Source organism: Drosophila elegans, unplaced genomic scaffold (assembly GCF_018152505.1).
Source record: "Drosophila elegans isolate 14027-0461.03 unplaced genomic scaffold, ASM1815250v1 contig_814, whole genome shotgun sequence".
NCBI lineage: Eukaryota > Metazoa > Arthropoda > Insecta > Diptera > Drosophilidae > Drosophila > Drosophila elegans.
In genome coordinates this window covers 14,609,396-14,636,697 of record NW_024546167.1, presented here as the reverse complement: position 1 = coordinate 14,636,697, position 27,302 = coordinate 14,609,396, and the positions used below count along the sequence as shown (strand labels likewise).

At 38.0% G+C, this 27,302-nt stretch overlaps 2 protein-coding genes across 3 annotated transcripts in view; both read right to left on the bottom strand.

Moving 5' to 3' along the window:
- The window catches only part of LOC108149347, a 124,158-nt gene extending 111,856 nt beyond the window's left edge, over nucleotides 1–12,302 (bottom strand). For both annotated transcript variants that reach the window (XM_017276837.2, XM_017276838.2), the window contains exons 1-2: nucleotides 11,947–12,302; nucleotides 6,997–7,917 (exon numbers count right to left, since the gene is read on the bottom strand). The gene's annotated coding sequence lies outside the window, so the exon portion shown is untranslated. The remainder of the gene's footprint in view (nucleotides 1–6,996; nucleotides 7,918–11,946) is intronic.
- Nucleotides 12,303–22,113: 9,811 nt separating this feature from the next.
- LOC108149275 (transmembrane emp24 domain-containing protein 5) lies at nucleotides 22,114–23,097 on the bottom strand. Its single transcript, XM_017276718.2, has one exon. The coding sequence runs from the start codon at nucleotides 23,020–23,022 to the stop codon at nucleotides 22,330–22,332; it is 693 nt and encodes a 230-aa protein (XP_017132207.1). The 5' UTR covers nucleotides 23,023–23,097; the 3' UTR covers nucleotides 22,114–22,329.
- Nucleotides 23,098–27,302: the final 4,205 nt, after the last annotated feature.

Sequence of the window (27,302 nt, the reverse complement as noted above, 5' to 3'; positions counted from 1 at the left end):
AAGTCTCTAACAAAAGCGAGAAAAGTAGCCTGATAAATCTAACACAATTTGACCCCTCACATGCCCATAAAACACCAATTTCCAACCACATTAAGGGTACCCCAATGGAGCGCATAGAAACATTTTCGCTATCCATCTCCCTTGGCATCCATCTGCATGTGCGAGTGCCAAAGTCTCGGGCTTAAGTGACACTAACCACTCGGAGGGAGGAAAATGTGGGGAGTTGGGAAAATGCGGAGGCCGGGAAACCCACTCAAAAATAACTCCAAAAGCACTCCGTACTCCGCTCCTCAAGTTGGTGTTATGTTTTGGCTGCTGATGCTGCTTCTGCTTTCGGAGAGCAACTCAATCTAAATGCGGTACAATGACATCTAAAGTGTTTGGGCTAGCTTTTTTCCATGATGCCAACTTGTCAAGCCAGAACCCTAAACTACCCCTACTTTTCCGCCATATATACATATATCTCTGGAGCTCAGTGACATTAGTTTTGCTTTCTTAGAAATGTGTCACGTAATTTCCAAGAGGAGCTGCTCTGAGAATTGTATATGGCTGGCATTTAACTTAAATGTATGTAGAGCATTTTGGCATTACGCATGCCACACTCCACCACGCTCTGTCTCTTTCTGGCGGCCTCTCGCACTCTTTCCCCCACACACACACATCACATTGCAAAATGTGTGTCAGTTGACGTTTAAAGATCGTTAACAGTTTGCACAAGGTGCCGACTGCGTTCGGGGAGAACTCTTCCAGATAAGTCGTAACAAATTTTGACTTGTTCAACAAATCGTGGCCCTGAAACTTATTGGCTTTCAGATCCAATTAACCGACCAGCACAGAGAAAAGTTTCCACATAATTATTGCAATCCAAATAGGGACCGCAATTAATATCGTTTTGAATCCATAAATTGTAAAATATTAATTCACTCATATAATAAATTCTTAAAATATGGCAACAAATATGTCAGTTAATTGTGTTAAAAGTAACTAAGCAATATAGTTTTTGGGTTTTTTTTTTTCATTTCTTGATAGAAATTCTTAAAAATTCTACCTTTTATTACTGTGTGGTTATTATTAAGTAAACGTTTTTCCTTTGGCGTAATCTGCTGCACAACCAGTATTGGTTTTAATGATTTTACGTGGCTGCAGTAACTCAACAAAAATACCCATGTAAATTGTTAAATATACATATCGGCGTATATACAACCTTCAATCGATGAGCCCTGATTAAACCAATCGACCGCAGTGGTTAAGAGGGTCTCGGAATAAAAAAAAAAGTTAAGGCAACTCTCTGATGTTGCCAACAAATCAGCACTTAACGTTAATTACGATTTTTACGCTGATATGGCATTTAAAATGATTTGCTCCTTGTATTAACGGTATGTAGGAGTATGAAAGCAAAAAAATGGGGTGAAAAAAATATAACCAGCGAGAGATTAATGAAATGCACGTCCGTTGTTGGGGAACAAAATTTTTGTTGGCAATTGACTGCAGACAAGAGGGAAATACACAGACACACATTGGGAAAACCGTGTGCAGTTGACATTAACTGTTCTGCGCAGCTCGGGGGTTCCTCTGGTTATAAAAAATGTCGCTCCAATTTGCTGGTAGCCCGGCTCCGGTTGCGGGTTGGATGTTTCATATGCAAATTAGTGCTAGAGAGCGAAAGAACGGAAACAAAAAGCACGCCGAAAGTGGAGTCCTGGCTGCTGTTGTTGACTTAATTGTGCGCGCATTAAATTGCTTAACCAAAGGGTCCTTGAAGTGGACTAACCCTCAAGGTAAACTCGATTTCTCCTGCTCCCTGTGATTATACTAATTTTATCTAAGCCAAAGTTGCCAATAGGGCATGTAACTTTTCTAGACAAACGATTTTCACCTTGTTGTGTTATACTTATATTGCAAAGAGGATAAAAACAGTGTTTTCATAACATCCCTGAAATACTATTTTATGAAATAATCATTTGGATAAATATTTATGTTTAATGTATCCAAATGATTATTTCATAAAATAGTATTTCAATAATAACTGAACTAAAAAGTTTTTGATTTTCTGCTTTTAGTCAATTGTCATCACAATTTTTAAATTATTCCTTTTGTTAATTAATTTACCAGTATTTATCTATTCATTTCCTTTGTAAATGTGTTGTGTAATTAAAGGTTAAGACCCCTAACTTGTTCTGATTTGTCAAACTTCTTCCGCTGTCGAACAAAAGACAACAATCTACATACTCACATATTTAAGTTACATTTAAAAACAAACAGTATATACACTTGTGCACGTAAATAGTATACACTCCCTTCAGTAAACATAATCCCCTGCCCCATTTACATTGTTGTTTCCACGCAGTTTACCATTGTTATTTGTTACACTTCCAGTTTACATCAAAACTGCTGTCTAGGCCTGCCATTTTCTCACTTTCTCCTTCCATTTTCTGTGTGTGTGTGTTTCTAGAGATGTCCCTGCCACGCCCCCTTGGGCCCGGAGGCCGCCCACTCATCATTACATTTCATTAAGCCTGGGCCAGAATAAAGGGGCCACAGCCAGAGTCAAGATTCGCTTTCGGGCCTAAGTTTCAGTTTCTGTTTCGGTTTCTGCTGCTGTTGCTTTTGTGTTTATTAAACGTTTTTCGGGGCGCGTGTTCATTCAATTTGTTTCTACTCCAGCCAGAGCTCTGTGCTCCTTGTTCCTGTTCCTGGACTGAATGTTATGCCTACATGCCTGCGTCTAAATAAACAGCGGCAACAAAGGCCGAGCGTGTGTGTGTGTGCGCGCTCACAAAATCGTTTTAATTGTTGTGTTTAAATAACAGACGAGCCTGGAGCTCGACACAGAAATTGGGGAAAGGACACGGAGCGTGTGTCGCGTAGGCGTATACTTAATATGACGCATACGCCGCGTGTTCGGCGTGTTTGATGTCGTACGACTGCGTCACATAAAAGCGAACGAATGAAATATAGTTGTTCAGCGAAATTTAAAGCTCTCCTACCAGGAAGCAAGAATAAATGCGTGGACAAAAGGAAATCAATTGGAAATATGACTTATTTTCGGATCATAAATTAATACATCTTGGAAAGAAGCGATAAATGAGGCTTCTCATAAATAAATATATAGGAGCAATGTTGAACATTAAGATGCCTTAGAATTTTTTTCACAAGTCAATCAATCAATACAAAATGATTAACAGAATGTAACACTTTAGAAATTTAAAGCAATCAATGTTGTTGAATTCATGAAAATTTTTAGTTTTACAAAACCCAAGAACTTTTAATTATTTTTTTACTTAAGCCTTAAAGTTGTTTGACTTTTTTATTGTTCAGCCTAAGCGTTGACCTTCTGCAGCTAGGCCAAGTGCAAAAGTTTTCTGTGTTTTTATTAATTCCACGAGCATAGGAAAATTTATTGAAAATGCCTGTTGGCAGGACACGTAGCAAAGAAAACTTTTGCCAGTAAACGCATTTCGTTCTGTTCTGCTCTGTTCTGTTCTGTTCTGTATTTTTTTTATTTTATTTTGTACGTGATCTCAGTGGAAAAAACAGCGTAATTAAAAACGAGAAGTCGTTGGCGCTTGATGTGTGTTTCTGTAATGGTGGAGGCAGTTGTGCTGTGGATAAATTTAGACAGCGTTTGCCATCTGATATGATAAATCTACTTAATCCAATAAGCAAACAGCGGGGGAGCGGACCAAAATTGAAGTCGGTGCGTTGCGATGCGAGAATGCGAATCGTGCGTGCGCAGCAAGCGAGGGAAAGTGCCAAGTTTTAATTGTGAAAGTTTAGCTGGGGAAAACCTAGATTTGCGGGTGGGGGAAGCTGCCGCATAGACACACACTCCCAGCAGGTGTGGCAAATTGCTGCCCGCACTGGGACATCGAAGCCCGCATGCGACAAGCCATGAATTCAAGTTGTTCTCTTCCTAAAACCAGGGATTTACAGAGTGAAAAATCAACGTGTCGAACTAATCATGACAAAAAAGTTAATTATAAAAAAACCCCAATTATATTCACATTCTACAGATATACTTTAAGGTTCCTACAACTTGAATCTTTTGATGAACATTATTAAAATAACAGAAATCTCAAATGTGAATTGTTTTTCTCTGTGGAAGGATGTTAGTCCTGCCATTCTGCCAGCCGACTGTGCTGTCATATTGCGTTACTTGTCATCAGCTTCATGCGTTTTGACATTTTTATTAGTTGAATACTCCTAAGCAGCACGCTCCATTGCCTTGGGTCTCAGTCCGGAGTTGTGTGTCCTGGGCCTCGTCCTCGTCCTCGTCCTGTAAAGTCTAATAAGTGTTTACTACGTCATGAAGCGCCGGCAGTGCTTTAAAGGATCCCTTTTGGTTTGAAGGAGAGATTTTAGTTCACAGCGTGTCGTTTTACAAAGGCCTTGTCAATTCCCAGTCAATAAATATTGAAAAATGTATAAGTTATTACATTTCATTGGTTGTTAATTCATAGGTTTTTATTTTAAATTTAATGACCGTCTGTTTAAAAATATATATAAGCTTTAATGGCTTTCCTAATGGAAACAAGACCAATCAACGTGCATTAATTATTTTTCGTTTTTAGTTGTATTTTTCATGAAAAAGAAAACAACGTAGCAAAGCCATGCTTGACATTTTCCATAAAAATTAACAGTTTCCTTTCTTGCAATGACTTGCACTTTTTGGTTTCAGGAAATTAAAATTATTATTAAATTCAATTATTTTATTTCAACATGCACTTTCCCTACATTAAATGCTAAACAAATGCTTGATATATTTGCTCAACTTTTCATGTCAAATAAACACCCAATATGCAGAAATGCCAATCGTGGCTTTAATTTATGCCATTAAACAGTTTAATTAGTCACGCAACAACAAATATTAAAACAACAGATGTTAAATAAATATTTGAATCAAGTGCAGTTGCGATGTGAGTAAAAAACGTAGTGTGCAGTGTTCTGTTTATTTCGCTTGAACGCAAAAACCAATGAAACCAAAGCCGAATGGAAAAATAGTACAAATTCCAGGATTTAAAACGCGAAGCCCGCAATTACAGAATTAAAATAACTTTAATTAAAACAATGAAGAGAGTACCTACGCACACAAAATAGTTCGGGTAAATCGCAAACTTTGATCTCAAAAGCAAGTTCCGACATTTTCCTTTCAGCGTCAGGATTCACAACAATTTTCCAAACTTCAAAAGAAGGCACATTAAAAATGTGCTCAGCAGGAGGCGATGCTAATAGAGTGTCCAAGGACTGGGTAGAAATTGCAAGCGATATTTATGACGGAGAAAATACCCAAAGTCATACAACGACCTCAATGTCCATTTGCTAAAGTTGCCATAAAAGAAGCGCCCCTGCACCAAACCCCGGGCACAGAAAGTTTTAAGCATCTGGCGTAGGTCCAAATGAAGGCAAAAGGCAGCGAGAGCGAAACTTTTAAATGAAATTTTTGTGTTAAAGTTTTGTCAGGTGAGGCCACAGGTAAGCAGCCACGCAATGCGACAACAGCAAGCTGGCTTAGGGTCAGCGGAGCGGCCAAGGAGCCTTCGAAAGCACCTGGAAACCACCCGCTTCATGAGCCACCGCACCACCGCAGCGGTCCACCGCAGTCGCACACCATCGCCCGGTAGACGGAGGACGGAGGACGGAGGACACAAAGTTGCAGCTGTATTGTCACGTAAAACGGTGACAGATTCCAAAGACGACGATGGCAGCCAGGCAAATAACATTAAAGCAACAAACAACAATGGGCCATTCCGGCAGCAGGAGGCAGTTGGTCTCATCATCATTACACTTCGCGAAAAGTATGCCATCTAAGCCATAACACAAGATACATGCAAAGCGTAAATGAGAAAATGGGTTAAAAGTTCATTACATTTCATTACCCTTATAAAACTAAATATTGTATAAAAGGTAACGGACATACACTATTAGAAAACAGATTATCACAAAGAACACTAACTTTTTCTATCCCAGTAATAAGGAATATCACAAGAACGCAAACTTATTCTATTAGATAAATTAAGAATGAATAATAGTTTTTTTTTTATTATTTACAGAATAACTTTCAGTCAAAAAAGGAAGATTTTAAATGTTTAAACATTGAATAATACCTTAGGTGTAAACAGAACTTTTACAATGCAAATGGCCAACGCACTTTTTGCAAGTGTCTGCTATGTCATGTGGATGTGGGCAATAGCAGGATCCCCCTTATCCCTGGACGTGAATGAAAGTTTCGTTCTGTGACTCCTCCGACTTAATGGCAGTGGTCGTACGCCCACCAGGAAAGTCTACCCATCGTGACTTTGTTCCTCTGTCCGCAAAATGAAATTAGCAACACATGCCGGCCCGGGACAGCGACCGAAAGACGAAAAGACTCCATTCAGCAGCTCTCGGACGAGAACAGCGCAGCGCGTTCGTTTGCATTTAAAGTAATTACAAGAATATTCCCCTCACATGTTGGCGTGTGTGTGCGAAGGATATTTGCGTTCTTTGTGCTGCCTAATGCTCGGCCAAAAATTATGACAGCCGCGGCTGCCTAAGCAGCCCAAAGAGCTAATGCGTTTTTAAATATTCTGCAGCGGGAAGTCGGTTGGCATTAATTAACAGTCGAGTGCAGGCCACGATGTTGTTGTGGCTAAGGATTTGGCGGATAGCGAAAGGGGATTGCGGCAGATTGTGCAAAAGGCTTGCGGAAAATACGAGTCCGGAAAATGTCTGCATATTTTATGGGCCATTTAAAAGCGAGTAGAAACAATATCCTGAAGAGTTTTATCAACGAAGTGTGTTGTCAGAAATTAAATATTTACATACCCGAAAACTAAATACAAGAAAATATTAACAGGAGTAAAATTACAACTGAATTTTAAACAAGCTACTCCATCTACGTCTTACAAATATACAAAATTTTCCTCAGCTAGCAAAAACGGAACAGAATCCAAAACCCATCAACCACTAAGAAAAGGAGCCAGTGAGTGAATAGATAAGATGAAATCTTGAACATACCTGTTGCTTTCTTCCGTAGTTCTCTCAGCACGTGGCGTATACTCGATATTTGGCTTCAGCGTACAAACACTGACAGGCACTAGCACACAATATTTGTTAAGCCGGCACACACACACTCGCGACACTTAATTCCTTCTCTAATTTCAATTTCTGGCACGCGTATATGTTTGCTTTAGCTATTCCCGGGCACAGAATCCAGAAGCGAAGGCCCGAAAAAAATCCTTGGCGGTAATCATGCAATAAGCCGCACTTGTGGCACACACACACACACTCGTTCTGGGGTCAGCCTTCTTCGGGAGTCCTGGCAGTCCTGTCTCGCCTTTGTTGGCCAAGGGAAACAGCTTGAAATGCTATTAAAATATAATCTTCTGATAATCTGCACTTAATTTCGTGCTCTAGCCCAAAGAAGAGGAAAGACGTTTATATGTCCTGGCAGTCAGCTGCTTCGTCCTTGTTGTTCACTCTCCTTTTTTCTGGCTTATTTTTTTCCCCCAGTGAAATCTTTTAATTTTTTCCACTAAAAATTGTTCTTTCACTTCGTTACTCTGTTGTATTTGTGTTTTTATTTCTGTATTGTAGCTATGTATTTTTTCGTCCCCTTTGTTCACGTGGGATTCTGGATTTTTTCCGAGCTTTGTGTAAGTTTTACGCTCCGCTGATTTTTAATGTTTTGCTGTATCCGTGCAACGAACTCGTTCATGTGCGTGCGTGTTGATTTCCTTTGCTGCTACCTTTTTGATAGACCCGCACTCTATTTTCTTCCGCACTCGTCTATTGCCTTCTCTCGAATTTATCAAATTTTCCTCTGTTCTCCCGTCAATTCTTTTTCTTTGACCTCCTTTTCTCTCCTTGTTTTTAATCAAATTTCCGCTTGATTGGAGTGACGACAATTTAGTTGATTTCCGGTTGATGTTGATGCTTCTGTTGTGGTGTGGCAAAAAGGAACGTGGAAATGGATAGAGAAAAGAGAAAGAAAAATAGAATTAGTTAAATCTATTTGGTTTGGGAGTGTAGAAACAATTTTTTTTTATTTTGTTTAGTTGCTTTGTTGACTAAAGGAATCCGACAAACCAATTCATTTCATTATATTTTTTCCAATACTTAGTCCTAAAATACAGTTCAAATATATAAAATATAATATATATTTTCAAAACTTCACTTCAAAGTGTATATAACCCCTTAATACAAGCAGGTTTTTGGATTTTTTCAGGGATCTAGAATTAAGAAAAACAATTTCTAGACCAGCAACTTTTTTTTCATTTAATGTTAAAGTTATTTTTGTTTAACACAAAGGTTTTTATGTAATTATTATTATGTAATTAATCTTAAAATTAAAGCCACGTTTCGTTAGAACTGATTTTTTTTGTTTTTCGTAATTTTTAAGCTGCGAAAAAATATTTTGCTTAGCAAAATGTTACGTAAAAAAGTTTTAACGTATGATTGTAAGTAGCATTATTCAACTCGAAATTATAAGTCTCAGAAATCACACTTTTTATTCCCTTTGTGAATAAGGGCCATATCCTTTCCCATTTGAAGACGATTTAATTTCCTTTTTAATTTAATTTCAAGCGCTTTTTGCCTCGCGTATTACTTAGTTTCAACGCTTCCGCCTTTCGTTTCTCACACTCTGCCCGCCATTTCCCTCATGCCCTTCCGCCTTTTCCGCTGATCCTCTTAACAGGACATTGTCTGGTGTATATGGAAACATTCTCACAAAACCAAAATGCATCATCCACACGCCCCGGAAAAAATGAAAAAATGTTTTCCATTTTTCCTGATTTTATTCAAAGTATTTTCTTCCTGCTGTCGCCTGCATGATATTATAATTGTGTTCTCATCTTTCACCGCAGACAGTAAAACATTTAATTTCCTCTTCACGAAAGCCGACCGTTAGAAAGAGACGGGGCGCCGGTGGAGTGAGAGAGATGGCAGGCGAGGCCCGCTATAATTCCTTCCGGTTATTTTTGCCGCCAAATGGCGTTTCGTGTTTCTAATTCCTCGCAAAACCTATTTACTCTCCCCCCAAAATTCCTCCATACTTCCCCGGTGTTTTGTCGCTGGGAGATTTACGAAATAAAAAAAGGAGCCATAAAGAAAATTACAGAAAAATTAAATCACTTCGCCCCCTTCACATTCCTTAGTCTCAACGAATTTTCTTCATTTTTTTTTTTGGTGTGCTCTTGGCATTTATGCTTCATTTATTTTGGATGTTTTTTTTCCAACGCAAAACATAAATGGTTTATTTGGAAATTGCGCGATGCGAAAATATTATATGCACTTGTGTTCCTTTATGGCCTGGAATAACGTAAAATGTAATGGGGATTAAACAGAAAACGTTGTGCTTAAATTCAATATTTGCTTGGAAATTTCGAGCCAAACAAATTTATACTGTGCACAAATAAATCAATTTGTGGGATTCATTCCAATGAATTTATTGATGAATAATATTTCTGAATCAAAATCATCCCTCTGGCAATTAGTTGCAGTTAAGTCTCAATCAAACAATAGTTTCCCAGTCAAACAGTTTGCGCACAGGCAACATACATACAATATATGTTTAAAAGAGCTTATGCTTGCATTATTTATGAGAATTGGTCTCTTGAAGGGCTTTATTTTAACCGTATAATTTCGCACACACAAGCTGCTTAAACATAATGAGGCAATACTCGAATTGGCTATTGAGCTGTTCCACTGCACTGTTCAACTAATGAGGCTTCATGTTTCATTGGTCTTTCAGAGCCGGTGACATATATTCGAGCGCTCTAATTAATCAAATTACATTAAATACCTGGGGCTCGAGTGGGTGCGCATAAAAAGTACTGACAATAAAAATTTATCAACTGTCGTTTTATGATTTCGCGCTTTAAAAAAGCGGTCGTCGCGCAAGAGCTACACAAACACAAAATGTTCGCAGTCTGTGGACTCATTTTCGAACGCATTTTAATGAGGTTTCAACTGGAGAGGGGGCTTCTGCTGCACAGACTGTATTAATTAAAAAAGGGTTTCCATGAACTCTGCGCCCGGGCTAAAATGTCAACCAGGCGTTGACCCAGAAAGGCGAAAAACTGAATCTCTGGTCGGCGTTTAAGGCTCGCTTTAAGGTCCTTGTTTTTTCTTTGCAGAAAGTGTTACACGTGTCCTTTCACTGTGTGTGTGGTCGGGTTTGTATGTGGCAGATGGCTGGAGGCTTTTGAGGAACACAATTTCAATTTGTGCAGTATGGGAAAAATCGCCCAACGGCCTTCTGCTTTCACTGCCTCGTAAAGAACACGAAAAAAAAACATATATCAATTTCATAACCACTTTGAGAACTCAATATCATAGTTTAAACATTCCTTTACTAGATAACATAAAAAATTCTATTTTATGTAAAACTAAATGAAACTCGACAACTGGTATATTAAATAAAGTTTTCTTTTATTTCAGTTTAATAAAATATTCTTTCTTACACTTTATCAGGACTCTCTGTTTCTGAATTTAAATGTCATATTTTGATGAAATTATGTTTTTAATTCTACGTATAAAAAAACATTTTACTAATAATACATTTTGTTTTTAAAAATCTCCAAGAAGGTTTTCCAGACTTTCTTCCTGTGCAGCTGCTTTAATTTCCGCTTGAATGCAAAGCAAAGGTTCTTTGGCAGCAACAAAAAAGGTTCGCCCTTCGCATGTTGACTTGTCTTGTGAGTCAGAGCCAGACTTTGGGGGCCATAACAATAACAGAAAACAAAGGGCAAAGGCAACCAAACTGAACCGCCCCGAAACTTGAGGCGCAATCTTTTGTGGCGTCTTCGCCGGCCGACCAGAAGAAACCTTTTCAACTTGATTAATTTCCCACAATTTAAGTTGATGAGAGACGATGCCCGAGAATTTTCAGAGCCCAGTTCAAATATCCTGCAGGGCGTCTGCTGTCTGCTGGCCACTTTGTGAATTCAGGGCCAGATGGCTTTGCGAATGTGTTGCGATTAGGTAAACGAACCTGCAACTTGATTTATCCCTGGAGACTGGCCAAAGAAATTAAGTGTTCTCCCCCGAAAACTAAGCAATCTTGGATGCACATCACTTACAGCACACAGAAATTAATGCAAATTTTCCAGAAAATAGTTTCTAAGAAAAATTCATTTCGGATTTGAAACAACATTGCTTAAACGTCAAGCTGTCCTGCCATATTCCAAAACTAATGCCTACGACTTCCTCAACTTTTGCTGCTCATATTCCCATTTACAAAATTATATAAAACAAAAAGTAACATTTTCTTCACAAGTTTCCCTGCTGTTGCTGCTTTTCCTCAATGATTTATTGGGCGGAATGGTTTTTGTTTGCCAGTCAGTTTGTTTGTCTGCCTGTTTGTGTGCTGTTGTTTTGGGTCTTGCACTGGGCCAAAGGTAAAAGAACTTTGGAGAGTTTGAAATGTTGCCAATATGTTTTTATGGCCTTCGCTCGCCATTTAGAGCAAAAACTATGCCAACTATTCGGATACTTGAAAATCGAACACAATTCGATACCGGAGAAAGATTCTTCACAATTTATCAATAAAATGCTGCACCGGAGACCGAAAAGTTTATTGGCAAAAACTCGTAACTTTGAATGTTGTTGTTGGCCTATTTTACAAAATATCACTTTTTCCTGTTTATTTGAATTTTGCTTACTGATTTACATTTTTGGTAGGATTTTGTTGTTCCAATAACAAAAAAAAAAACGGGAAGTTGCACTCATTCCAATCTGAATTGGAATTTCAAAAATGAGAAGATAAATTTTCTTTGAAATATTTTTATTTGGGTCTTGGTTTTATGATTTTTTTTGTTATAGGTAGGCGCTTTGTCATAAGTTTGTTACTTCGTTTTTAGTTATCGTAAAGACTCTTTTTTATAATTTTAAGAAGCTTTTTTACAATTTTTATATATTGAGCATGGTTAAGAAATTTTAAATGACACAATATAGCAAGCTTACTTTTTTGGCTTTGGTTTTTACTTGGATAAATGCGGAAGTTTTTAAGGATTTTTCTCCAATTTTTGCACTTTCCATTTACTCTTCGCCTTATTTATTCAATCCGCAACCCGTTTTTCGCAACGCGTAACCGACTTCTCGTTGTTTACCCAAGAACTTTAAGGTCCACCGGTTCGCTTTCGGCCTCCATCAGTGCCACCAAAAATCGCTCATACGCACTGTTCACCCACTGACACACACAAACAACCGACCGAACGCGTTGCTCGTCTCTGGGATTTTTGTCGGAGAGCGTAGCAGCATCGGGCCGCCTCAGTGAACGGATGCTGGAGCTTGACTGAAACGCCGTGCCTAACTAGCCAGCCTTTCGACGGTGGCCGGACCTACTACAACATCAGGCCAAAGCCGACGAGGCCAGGACGAAAGAATCGAGGAGCGAACGAAGCTGCCCGGAGTGGCAGCACAGATCCGAGGATGTTGGCAGCGAACTTATGCCTATTACAGCATCCCTGCGAGAGCTTTCTGGAGAAAGCTTGTCACTTAAGAGAAATTTATGTAGGGAAGAGAAAAGCCCAAAGCTTAACGTCCACATTCAGCGAGCTGAAAAGGACACTTTTCCAGAGCGAGCTTTTCCAAGCTTTCGTCTAGACTTTGTTTACCAATTGAAATGTTTTGATTTAAATACAGACGGTTATATATGGTCGCTTTATAAATATTTAGAGTCTTTAAAGGTTTTAAAGTGTTTTTGTTGGGTGTCTACATGCCTACATTTTAAATCACCGATCCAAAACTTGATTATATACACAGTTCTGTAGTGCTATCATTATATATATTTTAGATATTGAAAAACATTTTATAAAGTCAATAACAATGATGATAAACAAGCTCCTCAGTTATTTTGAATAGTTTGCATACTTTACATTTCGTATGTTTTAATTGATTCAAATTTATAATTTACCATCTTTTTTAAAAGCGGGGAAAACTAAAACAGTAGGGACAAATAAAGAAGAAGTTAGTTCACTAATATTGAAGAGCACCAAATACCTAATCACAGTTGCTTTGAGTGGCAATCAATAAACTCAAACCTGCCACCCCGAAGGCCAGTTTGCTGGGCGAATGTAAAGCTGGCCTAAACGATCAACGGTGGCCAATGTACAAATTTGTCCACATGGTTGACTGACAGACAGCGCTAATTAAACCACACGGATGGCAGCCATGGCGGCCAAAAACCAGGACATTAAAACTGATATAAGGCCCTGGAAATCAGAGGAGATGGCCCAAAACCCACACACACCAGCGTTGTTTCAACTTGCAAGCCATTAACTGCTTTGTTTGCCCGAGGAAAGCGGTGGGAAATGGCAGCGGGGGAAATGGCAGGAAAAATTGGTAGCTGGCACCTTGATTGTATAATGGAAGGACGCTGCCTAAATGCAGCCCCCGTGTCCTGTAAGTGACACGTAGAGACAATCGAATTGTGATTTGTCAGCGGGGCGGAAAGGGGGCAGAAACTGGGGCACTCCGTGTCCATGGAGCACTCTGTCAAAGTGGCAGGACCATCCAGAAGACGAGCCGTCTGCTACTCCACTTCCTTCGTCTGCTTCTGGCCATTAAGTGGCGCACATGTTTGGCTCACACCACTCCACTGCCCTTCGGTTCACTTCACTTCGCTCCGCTCAATTCGGAGCTGACCAAAAAGGTGGCATCCAACGCACAGGTGTCCTTAGTCTACACGGCAAGAAATATGGCGTATGAACTTCTATAGTTTTCGTACCGCTTACTGTCACAAATGCGGGGAATATACATTTCGTGTGAGCATTCAAAACTATTTGAAAACTGATTTAAGATTATGACTGTATTCCAAAATACAGACATTCAATTCAAGCCTTCTTTAATCGGAAATGTTTTGAACTTACAAAATAATAATGTAAATTTTGTATTAAAATATTGGTTTTAATTTATGTCATAATAATTGTTTTAAAAAAATTTACGGCAACACTTAGCACATAGTAGTAAAGTATTGTACTCAATTTTCTTTCAGTTTTTAGCAAAGATTATAAACAATGGGAATTTTTATGTACGAAACACAAAACACTGCCTGAATTAATTTCTTAAATTCCCTCATAATTTTTAAAGCAAATCTAGTGAAAGCTGTGACGAATTAAAAGCGAAGGGCAATAAAATAAGGGCGACAAGCTTGTCAAAATAATTACCCAGGCAGTCATATGGAAACCTTGTTCGACCTCAAGAAACACACTTACTTGTGGGTGCATTTTTGGAAGTCACTAAAAGGAAACTTGTTCATTCTTCCACTTTTTTGTTTGTCTGGTAGTTGGCCCGTTAATTTTGTATGATGCTGTCGCAAAAGAAAGTCTTGGAGATTTTGAAAAAAAAGTTACCACAAAATATGAGCGAGCAACAACTGTGTCAATCTACATAAAAGAGCGGCTCGGAGACTTTCTCAACCTTTTTCCGCCCTGATATTGTCGTCATTGCTTTATTTTTCGCCCTCCTCTCTTCGGTTAAAGAAACTTTTTGTGTGTGCGCCAAATGAAATAAAAGCTGAAAGTAAGGATGAGCAAATCCTCACAGCTGTCCTCGCAACTGACGCACATTTCTGTCTGTCATATATCATAGATTTGTGCGGGGGTTTTGCCAGCAGCCCCCCAGTGGTCAGTGTTGTGTCTCCTTTTTGCAGGGTTTTTCTTCTTGGTGGAGTTTTTCTTACTGTTGTCCTTTATCCGAGTAATAAACTTAAATTGTTATTTTACCTTGAAAGCGCCACAAAAAGATTTACGGTCGTCTTGGCACCTACTCACAACCCCCTACCCTTTCCTCCTTTGTGGTTCTGTTAGCATTTTTATGCTCATTACTTCGCATTTAAGCTCCCTATTTTACCTCCCGCTCCTCGTTTCAGTTTACAACAATCCCTGGTCTTAAGTCGCTGCTCGCTCTCTTTTTTGCCAAAAGCTTATTTTGATTTCCACTGGTTTGTTTGTTGTTGTCGCATATTTATTAGGCTTCTTATTGTGATGTCTAGAAAATGTCCAGACAATTTATGCCTTCCCATAAGCGGTAAAAGGCGAGATAAAAGCAGAATTAAAAGTCGAAGAGAGGGCTAAGGAAATTCGGCATTTAGGCCGCAAGCAATTGAGATCTTAAACGCTCTGAATCTTTAAAAGCCACTCAAAATGTCTTTAAAGAAGTTGCTGCTGATAAAATCTAAAAAAAAACATTCTTATCTTATTTGTTAGTTTTTACTATTTATGTTTCATTTAATAACAACCTCTATTTAATTTTGATTAATTTTCCTAGTCCAAATAAATATAATACAATTTAAAAGTTTAATAATTCGAATACATGTTATAAAAGAGCTAATAATTCTTTGTGACATTTTTAGTTATGGAATAAAAGCTCAATAAAAGTGCATTATGAAAAAATGTAAGTGACAACTTATCATCAATGTTTGCCCATTATTGTTGAACAATAATCCGATAACAATTTTTTTACATTTGCGATATTTATGTTTTTATCTCTTGACCTTACACAATTAGCCAGGAGTCTAATAAATTAATTGATATCTACTTTCGCATCCGCACTTCGGTCGATGGCTCATTATTATCGCATTACTGGCAACAAAGTTGGGCCAACTTCGTTGCATACTTTTGTGGCCACGGCTGTCAGCGCGGCTTCGCTGCTCGCATTATTAATTAAATGCAAAATGTTTACACTAATAATTTCAGCATGAATCCCCCTCCCTCGGGAAACGCGGGGGAATCGCAAACGGAAGGAGCCATAAATTTCGCCTTTGGCTGCCGCCTTGTCGCGCTGCAAGATGTGCGTTGCAAGTAGCAAGTAGCGAGTTGCGAGTTGCGAGTTGCGCGTTGCAGTGGCCACAAATTGTGAGTTATCTTGGGGTCCCAGAACGGCATCCTCCTCGGCGGTTAAGGTTGTTCTTGTTCCTGTTGTCGCTGCATGCAAACACATTAAATTAAATTATTGTCACTGGGCGGCCTGGGATGCATCCTGGCGTCCTGGCGCCCTGGCATCCTTGCTGCTCCGATGTCCTTGTCGCTGTCGTTATTGTCCTCGCCTTAGTTCAGCTTGTCGACTGGCTTGTGGGGCTTCTTTCTGCGAAACTATCGCAAAATGTGGGAGGTCCTATGCTAAACGGCAAAACTTCTTTTCGCTTTTCGGCAGGGACGCGTTTCATTAGGCATTTACGCATTAGGCGAAGGACACGAACGCGGGCAAGGACAAGACGAATTGTTCCGCTGGGAGGTATTACAAACTATCTTGTTGCCATTCTCTCCCATGATAAAAGCTGCAAGCTGGTCGAGTGTAAAAGGCAATGTAATTTTATTAAAAACGGGGGTTGAATTTGGAAAGTATTCAACATGAATTTATTTTAGTAATTTAAGAAAAGTCGTTCTTAATTTAAGAGTTCGTCTAAGTAAAATAAAATCAATTTATTTAAATTCTTAAAATGATTTCTAATTTTGAAAGATGTTTTTTGTTTAAAGCCAGTTTTCTAAAAATTTTGAACACATATATATGTATGTAGTAAAATAGCAACTCTCAACCAATTTGACGTAAAATGCTCAGATTCCTTCAATTTTTGTTAAAAAACGTTCATCAACAAAATTTTTATTTTAATTGGCCGGCCTAAGACGTAAACAAGTTAAATTTAAATTGCTTCATATATTCAGTGAAAATTTGTTTAATTATTTGTTTTGAAATTGCTTAATTTACTGTTCAAATCTTTTACAGCAATTTCACTTAACGCTGTCAAGTTTTTTGTGTGTGCTAATTATCTGTGGCTGGCAACATTCAACATTTTTAATAGCCGCTAAATGCAGGAGTTAACGAAGATACACACACTAAATTTTCCGTTGTACTTTTTACGAGCTATGTAATTTGGTTGGCGTTCAGTCGTGCGAGTCGCTGACTTTGGTCACTCCTTTACTTGGACTTGCGAAGAGGAAAATTTGTGGCAAGCTTTTGACGGGGCAACGCATTACCAACTTTTACCAGCTTTTCACGCGTTTGAGGGCGCACCATTAGCAACTTGACTTTGGCGACTCAAAAGCATTTTAATGAGCCACCAGTTGAGGCCAGAGTGTTTCTTGTTTTCCTTTACCGTTCATGTTCATGGCAAACAGCAATTTCGGTTGGAAAAATGCAAATTTTTTCTTGAGTGACCAGCTAAAAACTGCATATTCATGGTGCACAAATATACAGCCATAATGCATTTGCGTGCAGGAATTCCTTTGCATATTACGAGATGACCGAGCCAGCGGTAAAGCAGAAATATGTGAAACATAAATTCACTTAACATAGAAATGCACTTTCCTAGGGGTGTGAAGAAAAACGCATCAAAGGACTACAGACTGGACTAAATCCTGCTCAAGCTCGATGAAAACTAAACAAAAAGTGGCCATTGGCTTGGAACCTTGCGAAATAAAACCAAGAAAGTTAAGGGAAAAAATAAGTAAAAACACTCTCCATAAAACGGAATTAAAACTGTAGAACTGCAGACGCAGCTAAGAAAACATTGGACGGCAGAAGTGGGTTAATTTGCCAAAGGATATGGGGTCATATGTGTGTGTATTGGCACACTCACATAATTGCCAAAGCGTGCAAAGTTTCATTGTTATGGGCTGCCTTCTGGTGGCAAAGTTTCCCTTCGGAGGAAAATAGAAAACCGAGGACTGAAGGCGAAAGCTTTTTGCAGTTTAAAGCATTCTGTTCTGCATCAGCTACGCATATCCCAGCTAAACACAATACAATCGCAGGAAGTATGCTTTGACCCGGGACAGGACATTCCGGCGCCGGCAGATCGGAAAAAGGGTTAAGGGAATATGTATGAGATGTAGCCCCATGGGAGCCTCAGGAAAAAGTTATTAAGAGGTTTCTCTGAAAGTTTAGCCCCAAAAGTTTGGTGAATTTTAAATTTAGTTAAATATTAATTTCAATTAAAGTATATGATGTATTCAAAAAAAAATGCTATAATTAATAAGCTATTAGAATAATTATATTCACTCAAAGTTCTTAAATTTAAAACATTTAAGCCATACCATTATTAAATTTTTTTTTATCAACTACTGTTTTTATATTACATTTTAGAATTGCTAGGACGCCTTTAAATACATATTCGATATAACTTTACAGGGTGCAATCATCGAAATATTAATAATTTAAAGACAGTTTTTTTTTGTTTTCTGTCTCAAAATAAAGCTTTTTAAATTATGGTTTAAGGTTTTCTCATAATTTTGTTAAACTTAGTTTGTACCAATACTTTTTTTATAAAAAAAAACTTTATCAAGTAAGCTTGAGTTTTTTCGTAAAGTGCGAAATTTTTCTAAGAATAAATGTAACTACAAATTCATTCCTAAAAACAAAACTACTTCTAGCAGTAAGCCATTACTTTCCAGCTCATCAACGGCGCCTGTACACATTTTCGGATGCCAATGGCAGCGTTGTCTTGAAAGCATCTCCCAACCAATTAGTAATTTATTTTTAGCATTTGCCGCATATTACATTTTTGCACAAAACTTAATTCACGTTGGCGGCGGCAGCTGAGACTCTCGAGTGCTGGAAATGGCCGCCAACATGCAATTAATTGTGTCATTGTAGCCATTAACCAGACAGTTGAGCAGTAACCCAATTTGTTCGCTTGATTGTCGGCGTGTGGGGGTGGAAAAAGGGGGCGTGGTGGCCACTTGACCGCCCCTAATGGCCATAGTCGGAGGGCAATATTAGAGGCGACTGCCAAGGCAACGCGAACGTGGCCTTGTGTGCCAGTTTGCAATTAAAACGCCTCCTAAAATGAACGAATGTATGTGTGTGTGAGTGCGACGATGGATGGGTGTTGGGGCTCTACCATATGTCCTGATATGTCAGTTGTCATGCATAATGAACAAGTCCTGTGCTCCTTTCCTTTTCTTATGTGCTCACAACTTGCATTCTTAATGGGATTACTTTCGAGATGAAAGGTTAAGAAGTCAAGTGGGGGAAACGTACGCAAAAAGACACAACGAAACTTTTGTGATAAAATGGAATCATAAATTAGCTGCTTAAATATATTTTGAGCAGTGTTATGACGACGATGAACTTAAGAAGCATCTTTTAGTTATTTAAAAACACTTCATTCAATAAGATACATTTTAATCATATATTTACTCAACTGTATGATTAGAAGTGTGGGTTTTTGCAAATTACAATGGCCTATTAAAATTTAAAAATAAACAGTCTTTGTTGCTGAATCTGATAAGTTCCTTTATTAAGCTAAATTCCATAAGCCCAAGCTTTTCAGAAACTTAAATAGTATCATAACTACCCTCTTTCACTGACTTTCTACTGTGTCCCTTAGTCTGTCAACGATGCAACCAACATAAACCGATTCGAATGACACATTCGACTCAGAAATAAAGTAATTACTTAACTAACATTTTGTTTTAGTACTCGAATGCTAATGATGGTCCACTTAAGGAGGAAACATAAGGGAAGATTTTGATTACTCAGCAACAAAAAAAGACACATATAGTTTAATTTACATAGTTTTCTCTACTGATTTAAGAGTTTCTCTCAGCTAAATGCATGTGAAAGCTTTTAGTTTTTGCATCTTTTGAATGTCATCGCCCACAGAGCCTCAAAACCCAATCTAACTACATATGTTGTTTTGCTTTCTGTTGTTGTCATCAGTTCTATTCAAAGTTTGGACAAAACAGAGTTTTATCCTTACATATTCATGTGTTTGTTCCTTTCTCCACCCAACCTGTTTTACCTGATGCGCTTTGTGGACGCTGTAGTTTGTTATCGTTATAGTTTATTTATACATGAAAAAAAATTGCCAAGAACATGGATTTGTTCATATTAAAATAGCTCAACATTAAACACACTTTTCAAGTTAACAGTTTTAAATTTTATATTCTAATATTTATATTTATACTTATAAATCTCAATACCCAAAAGAATTACCTTTAAAAAAAATATAAAAAATCTTAAACAACTATGCTTGAAATATTTTTCTCTTTTCTCAGTGCTTATGGCTTAGTTATCGAAATTCATTTGTGTGACTTTTCCATTAATATTTTCGTTTGGCCATCGTTTGTTATTGCAAAACACACGCTCTGCTGGATTTTATTTATTTAAATATTCAATTTGTGCAAAATACGTTTTATTTGTGTTAAAGGCGATTACTTAGCTCTAATCTCTTACTTATGCTGCAGGATGAATGTCCATACTGGCAGTTACTGGCAGAAGATGCAGCGATAAAGGTTGTGGGGAAAACTTTAAATACATTTGTCACCCGGCTTTTCCACTCTCATTAAGCTGGAAAAGGAGATTTTAGTGCTGAAGGACGATGACAGCTGGCGCCATGGCACAAATGGACAGGACATTATCTGCCGGGAATATCTGCCACAATTGTGCCTTCTCTCTTTTGGGCGGTGGCAACTTCTTTTCGGCCATAATTTGATCGTTAAAATGGCCGACGACTCCTTTGCATCGTTTGGCAGCTGCAATTAAATGTCTTTTTTTACGATTGTGCAGCCTTTGCATTCGGTGTAATGAAATTAACAGCGGCTTTTCTTTTGCATTTCCTCTGGCACTGATAAACGATCGTTAGTCCTCCCTCCTCCGGCGATTCCCTTGCGGTCCTCAAACCGCCACTTAAGTGTAAAGTAGAGCTGCCCGCAAAGCGCGTTAAATTGCCAAGAAATGAGCATATATGTGAAGCATTTATTTTTTCGTCGAAAAGTTCCCTGGATGGATTCCTTGCATGACAGGAACAAGGACTGCGCTAAAGTCCTTAGCGACTCGTGTGTGTGTGCCTGTGTTTGGGTGGGTCGGCCAACCAAAGTGAATATGGCTGGAGTGACATTTTTAATTACCTGGAAGAGGGGAATTAAATTAAAGTGGTTCATGACGAACAAATGAAATTAATTGCATTTTTGGAAATTTTTATTTAAATAACAGAAACCATAAGTATATTATTTAGCTAACTAGAATAACAAAATCCCTGCATTTGTATTAAGTTATTTATACCTTCTATTAATTTGTTATAAAATCCAAAAACTGTAACATTAACGTTATAAACTATTTCTAAAAGCATCAACATATAAAACCAAAAATCAAAATCTTTTATTTAATAACTGTAGGTCTATTACAAAAACAAGCTCATGAAACACCAAAGTTTGGAACATAATTTTCTTTAACTAGGCATTAAGGATTATTTTACAAAAACCGTCAGAAAGGTGAAACAAGCGCGCCATTTTGGTAGAATAACTTGACCAATTGAAATAAGATTTTGAAGCGGATTTTCTGTACAAGATTTTACCTTTAAGACTTGTCAAAACGTCGATTTTTCTGTATCTCCTCTCCTTCTTATACTCACTTATATACTTGGTGCACTGTACACCTGCATTGTTGGGGCACTTGACTGGCCACAGGTGGCACGCTTTAATTTGCACCTTTCAGCGGCACCGGGGAGCACTGTCATCGCTGCCGGCCGCGCCCAAAAAGTCATACAGGGAGGCAGCTCGAAGGCTAAGTGAGCCACTGTGTCAGTGGAGCTCCCGGGAGGACGGCGGACACACGAGGGTTAAGGGACGGGGTGGTGGATCAGGAGACGCTGCGACGCCGGGGAGTAATTAACACTGCGACGCTGGCTGGCGCTCAGTAAACAATGGCAAACGGGAGCCGCAGTTGTTAATTACGCCAACAATTCGCTGCAGCAAGGGGCAGGCAAAGAAGGGGCGTGGCAAAAGGTAAGGCCAAGCCCAAGGAGCGGGAATAAAAATTAAGCACAGGAAGTGCAAATTGCCGTTAGAAGGAAGCAGACACAAGGAGCAGCAAAATGAGGAAGATACCTGTTAGTGAGCTTAGATATCAGGCAGAGACTTAAAGATTCCCCAACTTTAAATTATAAAAAAAATAGGAATGAAAAATATTTAAATATTATTATTTACTTTAATCATGTTTCTTTAAAGTTAAGCGATCTTTTAAGGCATTTTAAATTGAATTCTTTAATATTCAAATATTTTAATCAATTTTAAGTGGGCCATAATTAAAAAATTTAAATAAAATAAAATAAAGTTTACTAATTTAATATTCAAAATAATATAACAAAAGGGAAATAATTTATGCTAAAATTTAAATTGAGTAATTAGTACATGGATTTGACACGTTCTTTTATTAGCGTAACATTCCTGAAATCTTAAAAGGCATTTATAATATCTTAAGCATTTCCTGTACACATAATTTAAATTTTAGTCGAGTCTCTATTTGAACAAAACTCTTTACAGCCTAAAAATACTATTTTTTATCAAATCAATAATGTTTCCATAAATTTTCTATATGTCAGCTCAAATGAACAGACAAGGAAACAGCCTAAAAGCATTTCCAAAACTTGTAGAACGTCCCATTCGTGTGGAAAATACTTCTCACCATCAAGACCTGTAGCAGGCCAACAAAGATCATTGACAAAAACTGAGCCCATGACCAATTGTTAACCATGGCATAAGTGGATTCGGCCACATTGCGATCTCTGGCCTCGAGCGCTCGAAGAAAGTCCTGATTTTGACGGGATCTCATGAGGTTCACCTGAATCTTTCCCATGTAATTGTCGATTCCAGTATAGGCCAAATCGAATTGGTAGTCGGTTAACATTTCCTGGCGCAGATCTCGCAATTCCTGCTCCTCTCGATCCGCAGCAGTTACTTCCAAGGTGAAGGATACGATCTTTTGGTTAAAAGAGCTAATGGTATTGTCGAAACAAATCTTATAGGATCCCGTTTCACTAGCCACCAAGTTGAGATTTCCCTTTTCCTGTTTTATTTCATTGATCAGCAAACGGCGACTCGGATCCATTAAGTTAAAATTAATATGAGTTTCTCCTAGTCCTCCGTGTATCACCTGATAATCGATTCGAATATTCTCTGTTGTGGTAATCGGCTGGTGAAAACATTCCTGATGTCCAGCTCCCACAAAAATGGTCAGTTGTTTGTTATATGGCTCGGCATTGGAAAAGTTCAAGTCCTTCAGCAGGACCATCAGAAAAATGTAACAAACGATTCCGAACATTTTCTCGATGCTGTTCCAGTTTTCGATTCGGATCGTTCTACTGTTTTACAGTCTGTGTGGATTTATGAAAGGGAAACAAAAAGCTTGCTTTTTGAGAGAAGGCAAAATAAGGAGTTAAGTTACACAAGAAGAAAGTACTCACAAAAAGTTTAATGTGAACAGAATTTAAAAAAATATTACATTTTGTAATTTGATATTCTTGGAATTGATACATGTTTGAGTAAGCGGTCCGAATTCGGATGCAAATATTAATGTTGAATATAGCGAGTTGTTGCATTTACGTAAAAAAAAACATTTACCGTCTGCGCACGGGCTGTAAAGTTATTCACTCATACGTACAGTTGAAACTGTTTATTGATTTATAACGGAAATATCGTACGGAAATATTGAGAACATTGCTCAACGCCTAAAAAACAAGTTAAATTTTTAGGTTTTCAAATAATTTGTTGCACACCAAATGTGTTTTTGTAAAGCGGTGTAGGTATGGTTTTTAATCGGTATTGTTTCAGATTTTGGATATATATTGCAGTGCATACCCATATGGCGTTTAGAGATACATAGTGTGAGCGCATAGTGCTAAATGCAGCTTTTAATAGCCGGCAGCAAATTTGCTCCGGCATCGCAAAAAAAGTCCCGACTCCCTTGCAATCCCATACCGCCCTCATCCCATCATCGCATTCGCCTGGCAAAACTAAAAGCAACAGCATCAAAAGGAATATGAATTGAGGTCGATGTGTAAATATTTGTCAACGGTAATGGAAATTTATGCTACCGATGCCGCTGCTGCTGCCAATGGTGGGCGACAGCTGGTAGGAGTGGCAGTGGGCGTGGCACTTGAATGGGCGAACTGGCGAGTCAAGCGCTGCGTGAGATAAAAAAAAACAAGAAAGGGACGGAGAGTTACGAGGAACCGCAAATACTCTTCAGAGGAATACACAATTAATAGTTCTATAAATAAAAATACAACTTACATTTTTGGAAAAATATAAAATTATAAATTTTAATATAAATCTGCTCTCAAAATATTTACAAAAAAGGAACATTACTTTAATTTGGGATTTCAAGCATAAGTAATTTGTTCATGTATAATTTATTACTATAAGACTTTGGGTCGTTTCCTCGAGATGTGTTTTGGAAAATAAAAAGTTAAGTTAAATATTGAAATTTTATTTTTAGGAGGTTTTTTTCTTAGCATCAATAGCTTTTACTGTAGTTAATTAATTAATTTTTATTTAACTGTACATTTTTAATTTCTAGCGCATTTAACTAAATCAATTTTATAAAGAGTATGAATGAAGCACCTTCTGGAGTTTAGTAAAGGCAAAAAATTGTTAAAAAAAAGGAGTAAAACCCACATGCGTTTGGAAAAGGAGGAAACTTTACAAATACACACACACCTCTATATGGGTATACACTCACCCACACTTATGAAAAAGGTATGCATGTTTAGTTGCATTTGTTTGCGCACGAGTGCATCGTTTTTTTTTTTCGTTTTGAGTCTTTGCTTTGCTTCCTCCTATTTTCCGCTCATTCTAAGCTCTACCATTTCCTCAAAAGCATTTTTTCATTGCTTTTCTTGCTCTTTTTCTTCCTAATTTTTTTACACACAAAATACAAATATGCATATACATGTTAAAGAAACAATGCAATTTTAAAGAAAGCATCCTTTGTTTAATTTAAACAGATTCAACTGATAAATCAACGTTTTGAAAACAATGAAATGATTTGTGTACACAAGCTAAATAAATACCCATTATATATTAATTAATGGTTTACATAAAGCCAAAACATTTTTTAGATGTTGCTAAATAATGTTTTAAGGCAACATGATTTTTTGATTAAAATAATATTTTTATGCTGTTAACTTTTTTTGGGTTCCAAATTAAACTTTAAACTGCCATTACGGCACTTCACTTTTAGCTATTTACTTGAAAAAAGTGTGATGTACACCCAGTAACCAGTGAGCCCAAACCCTGTCTATGCAAACCCCACAACCAAACAATTTTTTTTTGTAGAGAAAAATTGCATTCGCGACGTTGTTGAAATGCCGAGGGCTGGAATACACAGTCGAAGCATGAAAGCTGCAAATAGGACGCATAAAAAATGTTACCCGGGGTCGTCTGCAGGTGATGGCAGTTAGAAAAAGCGGAGTGGGAATATTAGAAAGCAAATTACACAAAAAAAGAAAGTTTAGATGACAATAACAACAAATAATTGGGAACAAATTCATTTTTCATATGGCAACAAAATTAAACTCACTAAAAACTTATATTTTGTGAAAACCTTTTCACTAATAAATAATAGTTGCTTTTTCTTGATTTTCATATTACAAATGGCTTAAGTTCTTTGGGTAAACTATTTTTAGCAAGCACATTGATATCAATATGTAAAAGTAACAATTTTATAGCACCATTTCAAAAGGCTTTAAGGATTAATTAACTCAATAATTTATATTAAATACTTAATAATATGTAGCCCAGTGTAGATTTCATAGGGTGTCCTACAGCGTGAAATGTAGAAGGCGTTGGCAGCTGCAAAGTAGCCGACACCGGAGTTTGAATCATTGGAGCGCACTTGTGTGCGTTCGTGTGTGTGTGTGGCGGGCTGTGTTTCGATGTGTGTGTGCGTGTTGCTCTAGTTGATTGTTTGCTGGGGGCGCGCCAGGTGTGTGGGCGTGCCAGCTGACGTGGCAGGAGCCCGGAGATCAAAAACCAAGCTGTCGGCGAAGCCAATTTAATTTGATGAAATTAAGATGGCGATAAAAATATGATAGTGGCAAGGGAGAAAGCCAAGGCGTTTCAACATTAATTTAATTCTAAAATCTTAAATCATTTTTGAATCTTAGCCAACAAATTTCTTGTTTGTGCAAACCAATATAATATATATATCCCTTCGAATATACACAAATCATTTTGAGGCTTTAGTCTACAATTTTGTTATCGAATAATATTTTAATCAATTATTCGTTGGTTTTCACAGTACAAGTAATCCATAATCTCAGACTACAATAAAACGTATTTCAAAAAGTTTTATATCCATCTCTTTCTGATTTACAATTATAAAATATCTAGAATATTTTCTCCTCACCACCAACTCTCTATCCGATTGCAATAATTCTTGTCCTTTGTCCGTGACATCAAATCAGAGTAAACCCTTGACAAATGCCACACCTACACAGAATTATGGGCTCGACTTACGTTCGGTCTGGTAATCAGCTCTTGAGCGACTTTGGCTGATGGACGACTTGGGGAGTGATGGGTCTTCTCCCGGTCCTGGTCCAGAATAAATTGACCCCAAAAATTGAGAAGGTCAGCCACAGAGATGGCTCATGAATTATTAAAGACAGAACAACAGCCAGTTGACCCTAATCCTCAAAACGGCTGCTGCCAATGATTGCAAAATGCTTAGTCAAATGGAACTAAATTTTCTGTGAGAAACTTCGTGCGGCCCACAAAATTTCGGCCAAAAGAAACCAAGCCACAAATTCAGCCAGAAAGATGTTTTGACAATTTCCAGGCGAGGGGAAAAGCTCCTTGACCAACTCCATTGAGTATTTCTAGGCTCTTCTGCAAGTAGCACTTTAAATTAATGAACTGAGATTAAGCAAGACAAATTGTTGTGGGGCTCTGGGCTTCGGAAAATTTTCTTTGGAGGCAAATTGTTTTTCGTTCTTGAAAATATATTAATTTGTATTTCGGGCTGCCTTCCCTTCCCTCCTTTTGCCACGCTTCAACCTCCAATAAATCTACAATTTATTGTTATTGATATTTGTGTAAACAATTTCCGCCGACCCTCTGCCGGCCAACAATTAAGAATTTAAGGGAGCAGAAAATTGAATGAATTTTCGAAGAAGAAAATCAGTTGACAACTTTGAAAAATTTATAGTACCTGCAGCAATCTATGCTAAAAATATGCAGCCACTTTCACTTCTTGCCCGGGGGGAAAACTCGAAATCTCATGTGGAAAATGCAGTCAATAAAATGGTTTCCCCATCTATCTGTGTTCCCTTTTGGTCGGTAGCCAAGAAAATATTCATTGAATTTGTTAGTAACAAACGACAAGTTGTCAGTCAGTCGCTGCAGTGGTAAAAACAGAGCCATTTCCAGGGAAAATTTATTGCCCTAGTGTCGGACAGGGAAACTCATCAGGCTAGAGTGAGACTGGCCGGGAATTATGCCATTAGATGTTTGATTTCCTTTTTCCCTTGTTTAGTTTGGTTTTGTTGGCCAGGCGAGCAGTGCAAATAAATAAGCAATTTCCGACGACAACTTGAACAAGCA